Source organism: Pseudopodoces humilis, chromosome 2 (assembly GCF_049639895.1).
Source record: "Pseudopodoces humilis isolate 2021_Gansu_Grassland_sample_001 chromosome 2, ASM4963989v1, whole genome shotgun sequence".
In the NCBI taxonomy this organism is placed as follows: Eukaryota; Metazoa; Chordata; class Aves; order Passeriformes; family Paridae; genus Pseudopodoces; species Pseudopodoces humilis.
In genome coordinates, this window is record NC_142201.1 from 75,654,107 (window position 1) to 75,667,092 (window position 12,986).

The 12,986-nt window shown below is 40.2% G+C and overlaps 1 protein-coding gene across 1 annotated transcript in view; it reads right to left on the bottom strand.

Moving 5' to 3' along the window:
• Positions 1-12,014, bottom strand: part of ARHGAP42 (Rho GTPase activating protein 42) — a 143,154-nt gene extending 131,140 nt beyond the window's left edge. Inside the window, exon 1 of the mRNA XM_005516204.3 lies at positions 11,501-12,014. Coding sequence (XP_005516261.1) covers positions 11,501-11,654 — 154 coding nt within the window. The 5' untranslated portion in view covers positions 11,655-12,014. The remainder of the gene's footprint in view (positions 1-11,500) is intronic.
• Between the last annotated feature and the right edge of the window lie 972 nt (positions 12,015-12,986).

A 12,986-nucleotide genomic window follows, 5' to 3' on the forward strand; every position in this document is an offset into this window, starting at 1 on the left:
CCTTAACGTTTCCACCTTTCATCCAGCAATCTAGGGATAAACAAAAGATGGGAAAGACATCCCATCAGTTCATAACAAAATGAGTTGTGTCATACTGGCTAGGGTGCAGATGATGGCATCTTCAACCAGCCAAGCAATAGAAGCTATAGCTTAATGGGCAAGCTCAAAAATACTGTACGAGTGTATCAGGAAATCTCTCAGCATACAAAGAAGATTTGGCTATGTAAACAGGAAATGTCCTGCTGTGCCTAAACGCCTCTTCATAAAACAAAATATTTTGGATTTCTCATTTGACCTTAGGCTCCCAAACAGCATGAAGATGCAGCAGCTCAAAGCTCACGTAGCAAAAAGCCAACCATTCTGACTGTATTTGTGAGAAAACTTCATTAAGTCTACCAAGCTTACATCTGCCAAGCTTACATTTATACCTACAAGAATCTGCTTAGACGCATCTCCACGTTCTTATGTCAGTTTCCAATTAAACCAGTCACATGTAGTAGATGAGAAAACACTGTATACACAATAACTGTGAGAATTTTAAGGTTTTTGAAGCAGTTCAGACTATCTCTACCTCAACAGGATAACAAAGCTAAGCTATTAAACCCACTTTCCTGATATTAAGGATCTTTGAAAAATATTAAGTTTGCTATCTTCACATACCTGTAAGGCAGCAACTTGAACTGAATACATTTAATTAGCGTCTGTATATATGAAAAGAAACATAGTATTACCATCTTAAACTATTTGGTTTGCTTTCAATGTATATTTCCACAGGCATGTAGATGCACTAAAATAATACAGTCTAGTGTTCAAAACTAAGAAAGGGAAAAGAAAAAAAAAACACAAAACAACAAAACCAGACACCAAAAACATCCCCCCAAGACAGTTACTACAAGCATAGCACCTCCATTTTGAATCATATCAAATCATCAAATCACATCAGTGCTGATACCAAAGTAAGGAGTACCAGAAGTAACTGTCTGAGGCCTTACTTGCAAGTATTTTAAACATGAAAAACATTAAACTGTAAAATGTCTTAAGGAAGTATTCTTCATGGATTTCAAAGTTTCACTCACACACGTACATTCAAGGATTGTAACTTCACGACCTGCAAGTAGACTGAAAACATTTGTTTTTCAGGCAAGAAAAAAACCCCAATGTGATCAACAAGCCCTGCTACCCTGAACAGAAGTTTCAGGATTTAATACTTCAAGTCCAACAGGTATAAGTGAACAAGACTGCAACTTAGAGGGAAAAAAAATCCAAAAAATTTATTATTTTCTAGCAATGAAAAGTCTATTATAGTCTTAAGGAAGTATCTTACTAGCTTTACAGTTGAAGGTTTATAATCTTAATTTGTATGGCTTCTGCTAACACTTGGATCTTCATACACCTTGGTCTCTTAGAGAAACCTCCCATCAAGAATTTTATCTTTGATATAAATAAATCTTTAACTTTCAGATTAAGTAATGGCAAAAAGCATATGCCACATGGTGTTTGTGGTCTTCAAGAACTGAGGCATGTTTATATGCTCTTCAAATGTTCAAAAGGGTCTTCTTTGTGCCTTCACAATTTTTCACATTTTCCAGAAAACGAGCAGCAAGACCAGACTCAACATCCATAAATGCAAAAACTATCCACAAAACCCTTAAAGTGAGACTGGCCAACATACTTCTGGCATCTGTCAGTCTGCAAGCCCATATTCACATTATTAAATGTACTCATCTTCCCCTCCAGGAGCCAACTGCTTTCCATAGTCAGTGTCAGCTGCCCTGAAGGTATGGCACATTTGCTGTTTCTTGACTTGCTGAAAATGTCCCCAGACACATTATACAAAGACAACAAAGAGTGATTTGCTGCGATTCTAACAATTTTCAACTCTCAAAAGAAAAGTATGTTTTCCAACACAGAAGTCTCACCATGTTTTTTAAAAACAGAAAGAAAGGGAGTTGCCTCTAAAACCAGAGTGAAGCACTCATCATTTTCAAGAAGAAAATATTTTGAGAAGCTACAGTGCATTCATTTCCTTGCTACTTCAGTTGAACTGACTTACATTAATAAATGTATCAAATTAAGGTAACAAGTTCTTATATCGAATCTGTACAAAAAATAACCAGTCAGTAATTCCTAGACAAAGACCTATGAGTCAAAAAACATTTCAGCAGGTATTCGTGATGATTACCAAACTGCACTATTTTTCCCTAGTTTTAACCATCAGGCTTGGTCAATAACAACCTGAAACTGGGAGAGGAAAAGGAAAAGAAAAAAAACCAAAACAACATAACAGGGGAGGGGAAAAAGTAGTACTAGCCATACTACATTTCAGTATCTGCACATGGTTAATCAAAAATTAATATTCCCCAAGATTATCTTAACCCCACCTACTTTGTTGGAGCAATTCTTTTCCTCAGGTCTGTTTTATACCATTGGACGTCTGCCTGGTCCCTACCCTCTGGCTCTTCAAAGCACAACTCAGATGAGAAATGAACCCATTAAATGCTAAGAATGCCAAAGGCCAACTCTTGATGGCACTGACTTTTATGCAAATAACACACACCATGATATGAAATTCACAAAAGCATCTCTGAGCACACTGAGTAAACTAAAATTTTTATAATAAGCTATTACTTCTCATTAAGAAGCCATTAGTTCATTTTTCTTTTTCTGTACTAAAACAGATTCTGTATAAAAATATGCAAGTTAGTACAGATTCATAGACTATCCCGAGTTGGAAGAGACCAACAAGGGTCATCAAGTCCAACTCCTGGCCCTGCACAGGACAAGCCCAAGAATCCCTGCATGTGCCTAAGAGCATTGCCCAAGCACTTCTTGAACTCTTCCAGGCTTGCTACCATAATCACTCCAGTAGCGAGCCTGTTCCAGTGCACAACCACCCTCTGGCTGAAAAAAACTTTTCCTAATACCCAACATGGAGGTAAAATATTTTATAAATACTTTTTATTTACCCTAGAAGGCAAAATACTTGACAACACTTTATGAATAAACAGATGCATTTATATACATACATGTTTTAGCAGTATCAGTCTCTCAAATGTTCTCACAATTTCTGCTTTTCCCCAGAATAAGGGGATTTTACCACTCCTACGATAAAGCTCAAGTCTTACTTATTTCAAGGTTTCCCAGAAGGTAAGTGACATGGCTCTGTAGCACCCCTGTTAATGCAGACTAACTGGTAACTCACAAGAGGAGCATGGAAAGGTTTTTTTGGTTTTTTTTTTTACGTTTCATTATACAGCTTATTATTTAATGGCAGTGGTAGCTCCAGAAATAAAAAGGTTCAAAAAGGGAATATTTTTTTTAATTGATAACCCCAGACTCAGAGCAATCTTTTTCAAAGCAACAAGTTTCTTCTGCATGCTCCCTGCAACCTATAAGTAACTTTAGGCTTAGAGGAAAATCACCCCTCTATAATAGTTATGGATTTAAAGTAACAGTTTGTACAAATAGTAAATTCCACAGAAGATGAGTTCTTGTGTTCTCTCTACTTCTACCTCTCTCAACTCCTCCTCATCCTTTGTAAACAAAGGTTAAATAAAGACAGAAAAGGGTGAGAAGGTGGAAGGAATGGACTTAGAGGAATGTAAACTTTCTGAATAGCACAGTCCCAGTGCTCCAAAGGCCTCGACAATACTGATGATCTAGGAAGGCTTTTGAACATCAACATGTACCACCACAACATTGCAAATCTCTCTGCTCTTCCTTTTAAATATGACCTGCACTTTTAAGAACTATGGCTTTTAAGAAGAGATCTTCACATATTTACACTGACATTTGGCCACTTCTTGAAATTAATCTGATTATTACAACAGAAGATAAAAAAAGTTACAATAAATCCCATAGCACTTTCAATTAGCAAAGAACTCAACTCAAAAGGAAATGTATTTACCATGAAACCCTACCCCCGGTATTGGTTGTTTTACCAAGGATTTTGAGGTTTTTCTGTGCATGGTGGTGAGACAGTGGCAAGGGTGAGAACTTGGGGAAGAAGAACAAAGATGATTTTTATATTTGATAATTTTCTGGAAGCAACCAGGTTCTTGGCCAGGTACTTTTGTGCAGAAAGCAGCAGGAAGAGGTCATCATAAAAAAATTATATCCTTAACAGAAGTCTAATGTTAATATGCTTCTTAATGGGCTGAATGGTCAGCTGAATGACCACCTCATCTAAGATTTAATGCAAAAGAATTAAAAGCCTTTGCAGCTTTTTAACAATTCATTCCCCTGTTATTTTCCTAAGTTCACCTGCCCCCATGAACAACAACAAAACAATTCTCAGTCATCAAATGCCTAGGCAGCAGCTGCCTGTTAGAAGAGGAACCAAAATGTTTCTTCTCCAAAGACAGAAGCACTGAAAGTACTCGGAGAAGAGCTTTACTGGGTTTACATGGCAAGGTAGAGGTGGAGAAGGGCTGCAGAGGTGGCTTCTGTGAGAAGACACCAGAAGATCTCATGTCAGACAGATGGTTCTACAGGATCAAATCACAGAATCATGGAATACCAAGCTGGAAGGGACCTCAAGAGTCATCTGGTCCAACTTCTTGGCAAAATCACAAATTGCTTCTTATTGTTACCTGTTTTATTTTTCATGATGTTTACTTTAATTAAAGGCTTTTATAGTAGAAATTTAATCCTAATGGTGATACCTAATTTAATTTACATAATATATTTCTGAGACCAAGAAAATCTTTGTAAACAAGCACTATAACCCATATCTGGCATGCAAACCTCTCTTTAATCAACTTGCAAATCAACTAACATCAGTAGTAGAACAAACTATTATGACCAAGGCATTGCAGCACCTTGTATCATCCTTTGAATATTGATCTAAAAGAAGATAAGACTTCTTAAGACATACAGCATTTCCATACTCTTCTGCCATGTCTGAACTATATTAAGCAAAACACCAGAGCGCAGTAACATGTTTAAGCTTTTGTGTCCTGTGAAATACAAGTTTGCATAATTCAGGAAAGGGAAGTGATTTAAATTGGTAACTTCCAACTTATCTGAAAAAACTATACTGTAACATAGCCTGGAGTTTATAAAGTACTGTGAAATACACCTTTCTAATGAAAGCCATTTGCACTTCACAGGGTGCCAATGGGAGGTTACATTACTGCCCAACAGTACTTCAATTCCATATTAATATGCAAGAAAGTCAGGTTATTTTTCTTCAGTTTAAATATATACTTCATTGCTACTGGCTATAAGATCCTGAGACTTTTTCACCTTTAATCATGCACTTGAGGAATCCATAGCACCACATAGCCAAAAGAAGACCATAAGCATTGATCTGATTTAATGATTGATGTTCTCACAGAATATGGAGAGGAAAGATAAAACTTATGAAGAACATTATACTTGTTTTCCCTACTTTTAGAGCTGTTGAAAACATAAAAGTGAATTTTAAAAGGCATAGAAAAGAGCCACTAAAATGACCAAGAAGCCAGAGAACCTCTTAGAAGAGAGGATGTGAACAGTTTGTTCAGTCCAGCAAAAGGATGTGATTATTCACCAAGCAAATCCAAGTAAACAACAGTGCAGAAATATTGAGTGCAAGGAAAATCAGCATAAACAAGTTTGAATTTCCAAATTGAATTTATATTTAATAAGTTATCCAACTCTCAGAGTAACAAGGCTCTAGAACAGCCTTCTAGCAGAAAGGATAAAAATTGTTTTTAAAATGGAGCTTGACAAGTAGGGATTACATTATGTAATACTAGCAGGAGACTGGATTTAATAAAGTAAATCCATAGTACCGAACTTCCCTATATTCCAGATTGATTTACAATTACAGTTTTGAGAATATAGAAAAAATAGAAAGGCAAAGATACAGCACTGGCTTACTTATTATTCAGTAGGAAGACGGACTGTATTGTCCTCTGATTTTTTTTTTTTTTTTAAGAGGATGAATATGAAGTTATTTACTACTACAGGAAACTGCAAATTGCTGTAGCACTTCTGCCCACAAAAACCCAAGAGATTTGGACAAGTTCAGTGACCACAGCATCATATTTTCCATTGTAGTAAAGACAATATTCCTAAAGCAGCTGGTCTCTTATTAATAGAATTCATTTATCTTATTCATAGGAAATGAAGCACACAGCAGACAACAAACCAACTGGCCCATTAAGAAACATATTAAATTTGACCTTTTAAAGAAATCAGTTTAAAAATCCTAATTTTAAAAAAAATAAATCCACAATATTTTCTTCAAGCAGAGACATCATTTCATATGGCATTTGAAACTCAAAACTGCTCCTTTGGTAGCCTGACATAATCCAATTACCAGGTTTCTCTAAAGCATACCAGTTTCAATATTAAGGCTTAAGAACACCCATGTCGAGTCCTTCAAGGTCTTTCTTAATACAGTAATCACTACTGAGAGTAAGGAAATTCACTTGCAGGTACTACTGGTTCAAAACAAAACATCATGTGATGTCCAGAAAATAATGCAGTCTGTAACCGTCTGCTACATCCTGGTATTTGTTTTCTTCACATATATTTGGCTAAAGATAATATGATACAGACTGCAGCTGCTCTAAGCACTAGAGGAATCAATTAAAATCCTCTGGCCACCAACTAGCATACTGTTGGTATCTCTGCATAAAAGGCAGAACACTGTTAGAAATGTTTTTGAAAGTTACATCCATAATCCATAGATAATGCAGACAACAGCAAAGATTGAACAGGACCTACAAATGCCTATCAGAAGTAACAGAACAGCAATGCAACAGATAACTTAAAAAAAACCCTAATGGCAATGAGCAAGTTTCAATTCCCTTTTAGTGGGAAAAAAGAAAATATAGTCTCTCACTGTAAATAGCAGTTGTAGGACAGGGCTGAAGTAGGTATGATGATCACACATGTGCTCCATGAAGCTGTGCTGACTATTGTGAATGCTTACTTACTAAGTAAGTGCAACACTGGAAATATCCCAGAACAGCACAGATCAAATGGTCAAGTTTAGTTAGCATCACATCTTAATGTATGGCCATACTAAGCAGGAAATATTTTTTTTTTTACTGGGAGTAATATACTTAGAGACTAAAAAATTTAAGTTACATAAATAAAGAAGAATGACTGCTATCAAACTTCAGCAGTCAGTATTCAATGAACTCAGTCTTGCTTCACTTAGAATCTGGAAAAGACATTGCAAAGACATAATCTTATGAAAATATGTGAGACAAAGATATCTGGGAAAATGCATCTCTCTGGAAAAATACAACGGTTTTGGTTTTGACATTAATAAAAAAAAAAAATCCCCAAAGAGATAAAAGGTTCGTAAGTTCTTATGCTGTAATTTTTTCCTTTTTTTTTCCAGGGAGCTAATCCCCAAAATTTTCCTATGTATAAACAGGCTCATCACTGTATTTTTGTAATTAGGTTTAGTAGAGAAGTGAATCATCCCTGAAAACCCTGAAATATGCCAAGCAATTTAAGATAATCTTTTGTGTGTGTGAAATTCAATAAAATCCTGGTAAATAACACCTCCTTGCATCCCTTGCAAAAGACATTATTTTTGAAATAATGTCAAAAGACAGTATTTTTGTCTTGTGTCTCTGTTTCTCCTTGTGTCAAGTAGTAAAATAAAACTAATGACTGCTACTAAATTATAAAATTCTAAAGATATCTGCTAAATCTTATTTATATTACATGTATATATAACACCACAGTTCTGCATTACTATCTGCATCACACTAAGACACTTGAAAAAGTATAATATTACTTAAAACAGCTGTAAACATACTGAATTTTCAACCACTTATCCCAAAATTTAGGCAGTTCTCATCTTTGAATATGTAGATTTGATAGGACTTAAAATGGAGAGGGCCTCAAAAATCAGAAGGAGAAACAGAAGGCTTCTGCACACAGTGAGCTGTACGATCACCTGTACAAGATGAACATCGCTTTTCTGGATTGTTAAATACAATGTTCATTAACTTTGTCAAGTCAGTAGACCTATTATGGAAATTAAAAGCTTACAAGTAATTCTATAATGGAATTGCCTATATAATCTATAGGACAACATCCTAGACTAGGTTGTTTTTTCAGAAGATAGCTACAAAGAAATTTCAAAGTACATGACTGGCAAAAAGTACAGAGAAAAACAGACTTGGTGTTTTAATTGGAAACAACCTAGAATGAACAAGAAGAAAAAATACCAATTCTGCCCTAGGAGTCATTCCACAACTGGACCTCACAATGTGAAGCATTTAGGCATATGTATTTTCAACATTGCACTTGAAAGATCTGTTAAATTAGGAGACTGAAGAAGTCATGAAATCAACAGTTACCTAATAATCCAGGTCAGTTGTAACAGGAAACCATTTTTTCTAAAAATTTTTTACCCTCTTAATTCCTAAGTTAGCAACAAAATCCCTCTTCTGGGTGCACTAAAAAACTATATCCTTCTACTTAGATTTGTCTGTACACAGGATTAAATCTGTCAAAAGATAAATTTTTAATATGATAGGCAAGTCTCTTACATTCATAAACTAAATCTTTCAAGAGATAGTAATTCATTTAGTACACCTCAGCTGATTTGAAAAAGGAAGTGTAGTCCATTGGTACAAATCCTAATTGTAGGACAAGGCTGAAGTAGGCACAATGGCCACGCAGATGGGATGCTAACACCTATCTAAACTGAAACATAAAACTTATGTTGCTCTGCGCTACTCAGAGAGTCCTGTTTATTTAAAAAGACAATGAAACAGTGCAGAAAATGTTAGGGAAAAGCTGCTGATGATTTTATATCAATTCTAGCTTTATCAGTTCCCACTGCATTCGCAAATGTCAACTGCTGCTTCATGGAGCACGCTGTTACAGCTCTGCATGCCACCTTGGAAAGCAGCACTCTCCAGAATTAATGTAGTAAAACCACATTAAAATAAAGTCTGACTCATTTTGGGACCACTCCAAATAAAATGCAAGATATTTGCATACTACCTTGCGCGTATTTGTTCTACCTTCAATTTATGTGGAATCTGACAGGTATTTATAAACATTGCATTGTTAGAGTAACTTGAATATTTAATGGTGAAAATATTACAATATTGTAACATTTGTAACACAGAAGTTTAATTTTACCTTAAAAATCATGGACATGCTGTCATTTCATATAATAAAACTTACATTTAGCAACCTAGAAAATATTATTGTGTTTTCTAACTGCATTAAGTCAGTTTCACTGTCTCTTCTCTAAGCATGGTCAGGGATGACATGTTCCAAACCTCATTTCCATTGAAGCTCTACAGCACAGTTCAGATTTTTTTACCCCATCAGAACTGATCCTACAAAATGATATGTAAATAAAAATCCTAGATCACCTAGAGATAAAACTTGGTAAATAATGCCTGTTTTGTTTCCGGGCTTGCAGGCTATTAAATATTCAAAAATAAAATAATAGAGTTATCATTGAATTCAACTACTTCACAGTTTGATTCTCAAACTCATTTTAAGAAATTTGAAAAAAAGAAAAGGCTTGTATAAGTATTTTATACTTCACTGATTTTAAAGGTGAGTAGGAGCAGCTAATTAAGTCAAATTTCTGTGCTCTAGAAATATACAGTAGTGTTACTCACTGTAACAGGTACACTATCCTTGCAGCATCTACAACAGCGTCTTCAGAGCATTAAGTCCAGGATGTCTAATTTGTTGAGAAAAATCCAGACATTTCCTCAGCAGCCCTAACACAGGAATTAAGGCAATATTCTATAGAATAGTCATGAAATTAAGGGATTTGAAATGAAAAAAGGACAAAGATTTCTTACTATACCAAAACAAACTTTATTTTCCTAAGGCTAAAAGACACACAACATTCTGGATCTGTACATACGGTACAATAAGCATTGTGTCAAATAGAATAACATTTGAACTAAAAGGTCTTTAAGATCAGGAGAACTTACGAATTACGTAGTCATTACTTGAGACAGAAATATTGTTCTAAATCCTGCAAGGACTCTTAAGTGTTCTCCCCAAAACCAATGGGATTACTCATTTCAGAATCAGGGTTCAAATCACTTCTCAAATACAATATTTGTTCTACTGCAATCTGTCTTTGGCAATCATAAAATGGCTCCTGGTGGAAGGAACCTTAAAGATCATCAAGTTCCAAACTCCCTCCCATAGGCAGGAACACCTCCCACTAGACAGGTTGCTCAAGGCCCACCCAACCTGGCCTTGCACCTTTCCACGAAGTGGGCATCCATAGTTTTTCTGGGCAACCTGTTCCAGAGCCCCACCACCCTCACAGTGAAGAATTTTTTCCTAATATCCCATCTAAATCTACCCACTATATTACCCCTTGGCCTATTATTCATTGCATATCCTAAAAAGTCTGTCTCCAGCTCTTGTATGCCTCTCTTTACCTACCGGAGAGCTGAAGGAAGTTTTCCCAGAGCCTTATCTTCTCCAGGCTTAACAGCCTCAACCTCTCACCCTGTCTTCAGACAGCCTAAGAGGAAAGCTGTGTTTGCTCATATTTGATCTGGAACCAAAAGCAGTCAGTTCTCAGTGCTAGTTCAGGTCAAAAAAGTACTCATGGTGGTATCCTAATCTGTCATTACTGTTTTATAGGACCAGGCTTGTAACAGTAAGTTTTTACTACTTAAAACAAGCTCAGACTTTCTGTTACATGGAGAAAGCTTTTCAGCAACAAGAAAGGCTTAAAGTACAAATAAAATTTGGACAACAGGTGAGAGATCCAAAGCGACTTAAAGACAAGAAGTAGGTGGCAAGGTTTACAGTACGGGAGGACAAACCGAGTCTAGTGACGCTCCTGGGCAATTGCTAGCTTTCACTTTATGATCTTCAGAGCATGACTGCCGTTTTCACGCCCCAGAAAGCTGTCAGTGCTCAACCCACAGACCTTTAAAAGCACTACACTGCTCGTGTTTATCTCTGCTCTCAGAACCTTTCAAAAATACATAAAAGTTATTCTACCACATGAAGACGCGAGAGTATGGGGGAGAAGATATAAACTCTGCCTATAAATTCACTTTATTTAATATTGCTCTGCCCACTTATTACGAACATCTTCGTTATCTGAAGACACAACTAGCAGCCAGAGTGCCAAAAAGAGACCCCGCCGCAACACTCCACGCCTGGTCCGTACTGTACAGCGATCTACACGGCGACTTTCGCCCCAGCCCCGACCCCGGGCTCTGTCCGCATCCCAGGCGGGACCACCTGGCCGCCCCGCGCCCCGGCGGCGCCCACGCCCCGGCGGGGAGGGCGCGGCCGAGCCCCCGGGCCGGGGCAGGGCCCGCGCCGCCCCCGCTCCCCCGGGACACCCACCCAGCCCCGCCGCGGGCGAGGCGAGGCACGGCGGCGGGGAGCGAGAAAGGGAGGGAGCGGGGCAGAGAAAGTTGAGGAGGCGCCTTTCGGCGGCTGCCGGCAGGGGAGCCCGCGCCCAGCGCCCATTCAAACAAAAGAAGCCCCTTCTCCTGCCAGCCACCGCCGGTCCCGCCGCCCGACTCACTTCGCAGCGCCCCGATGAGGAGGCTTCCGTCCTTAATCAGCTCCTTGATGAACTTGTTCGTCCTCTCCAGCTCGATCTCGTGACACTTGAGGCGCTCCCTGAAATCCGGGCTGTCCAAGTAGGAGTCACTGAACTCCAGCGTGGGCAGCCCCATGGCAGCGGTGGCGGCCGCAGCGCCCCGGCCGGCGGCGGAGGGAGGGAGGAACGGAGGGAGGGCCGCGCCGAGAGACGGCGACGAGGGCAGAGGGGAGAGCGGGGCAGCGGCGAGACGAGGCTGGGCTGCCGCCTCCCCGGAGAGGCTCCGGACCCGCCGCACCGGGCCGCTGGCAGCGGAGGCGGCGCGCTCCTGCCGCTGTCACCCAGCTACATTGCTGCCCGCGGGACACCGCGGGCTCCCAGCACCGCCGCCGCTCCGCCGCTTCCGGCAGCGCTCGCTCTTCCTCCCTGCCCGGCGCTAACTCCAGTACGAACCTCCCCCGGCCCGGCCGAGGAATTCCTCCTCCTCCTCCCGGCGCGGCATGCTCACACGCCGGGACGCGGCCCGGCAGTGCCCGCCCCTCGCTCGCCGCCCCTCCGCGCTCTGCCCTCCAGCGGCGGCGCGGCCTTGGGCCGCTACGAGCCGGAGCGTCAGCTCGGCACTGCGAGGTCCGGCGCTCGCCTCCTCCTGTGCCAGGGCCTTTGGGGCGCCCGTAGCAAAGTCAGGAAGGAGGACCCAGCGCCAGAGCACGGAGGCACAAGGGCACTGCAAAGGGTGCGCCTGGGGGAGGCCGGTTTGTGTCGGGGTGAAGCAGGGGAGCAGCAGCGCTGGCAGCCCGGGGGCTCCTGTCTCCGCTGGAGGAGCCGGGGCCGGGGGCAGCCCGAGCGGGCCTGCCCCGAGTGCGTGTTCGGCCTGCGGCGGGGCAGCGCCCCGAGGGACGGGCACCGACAAAGATGGGAACATCCGTTCTCTGCCATGGCATTTGGTTGCTATGAAGGGGATACAGCTGAGCCTAACCCATCCTAAAGACGAGTATCAGGAAAATGCAGGCCCGGTTTCTGCAGCAAAGTTAGGTTTTTACAAGTATGTGAGTGGGTTTATCACAGTAAACAGAAACGCTTTGGTTGATTCTTGTATGTTTATCTGGAGTGGTTTATCCAGACATACCGTATCAGTGTGTAAGCATGTATACAAATGTACGTATTGGATTTAAGAAGAGCTCTCTGTGAACACACCTTCAAGTTGGCAACAACTCAACTGGAAACAACCATCGAGGCATGGCTATGAAAGTAATTGTACTCCAAGACAGCTCACCACTTGCCAAAAATGGCATTCAAAAATGGCAAGCACAAACTCCAACCAAATCATTGTCTCCGTGTTTACACAGTTGAATATGAGAGTGTGGGAAGGCTCAAAGCTCCTACGTGCTGTAATTCCTTGATATAATTTGTATTTTTCACACTTCTTAACTGTTCATTGAAACTTACCTCTATGTATTTGCAATAGATT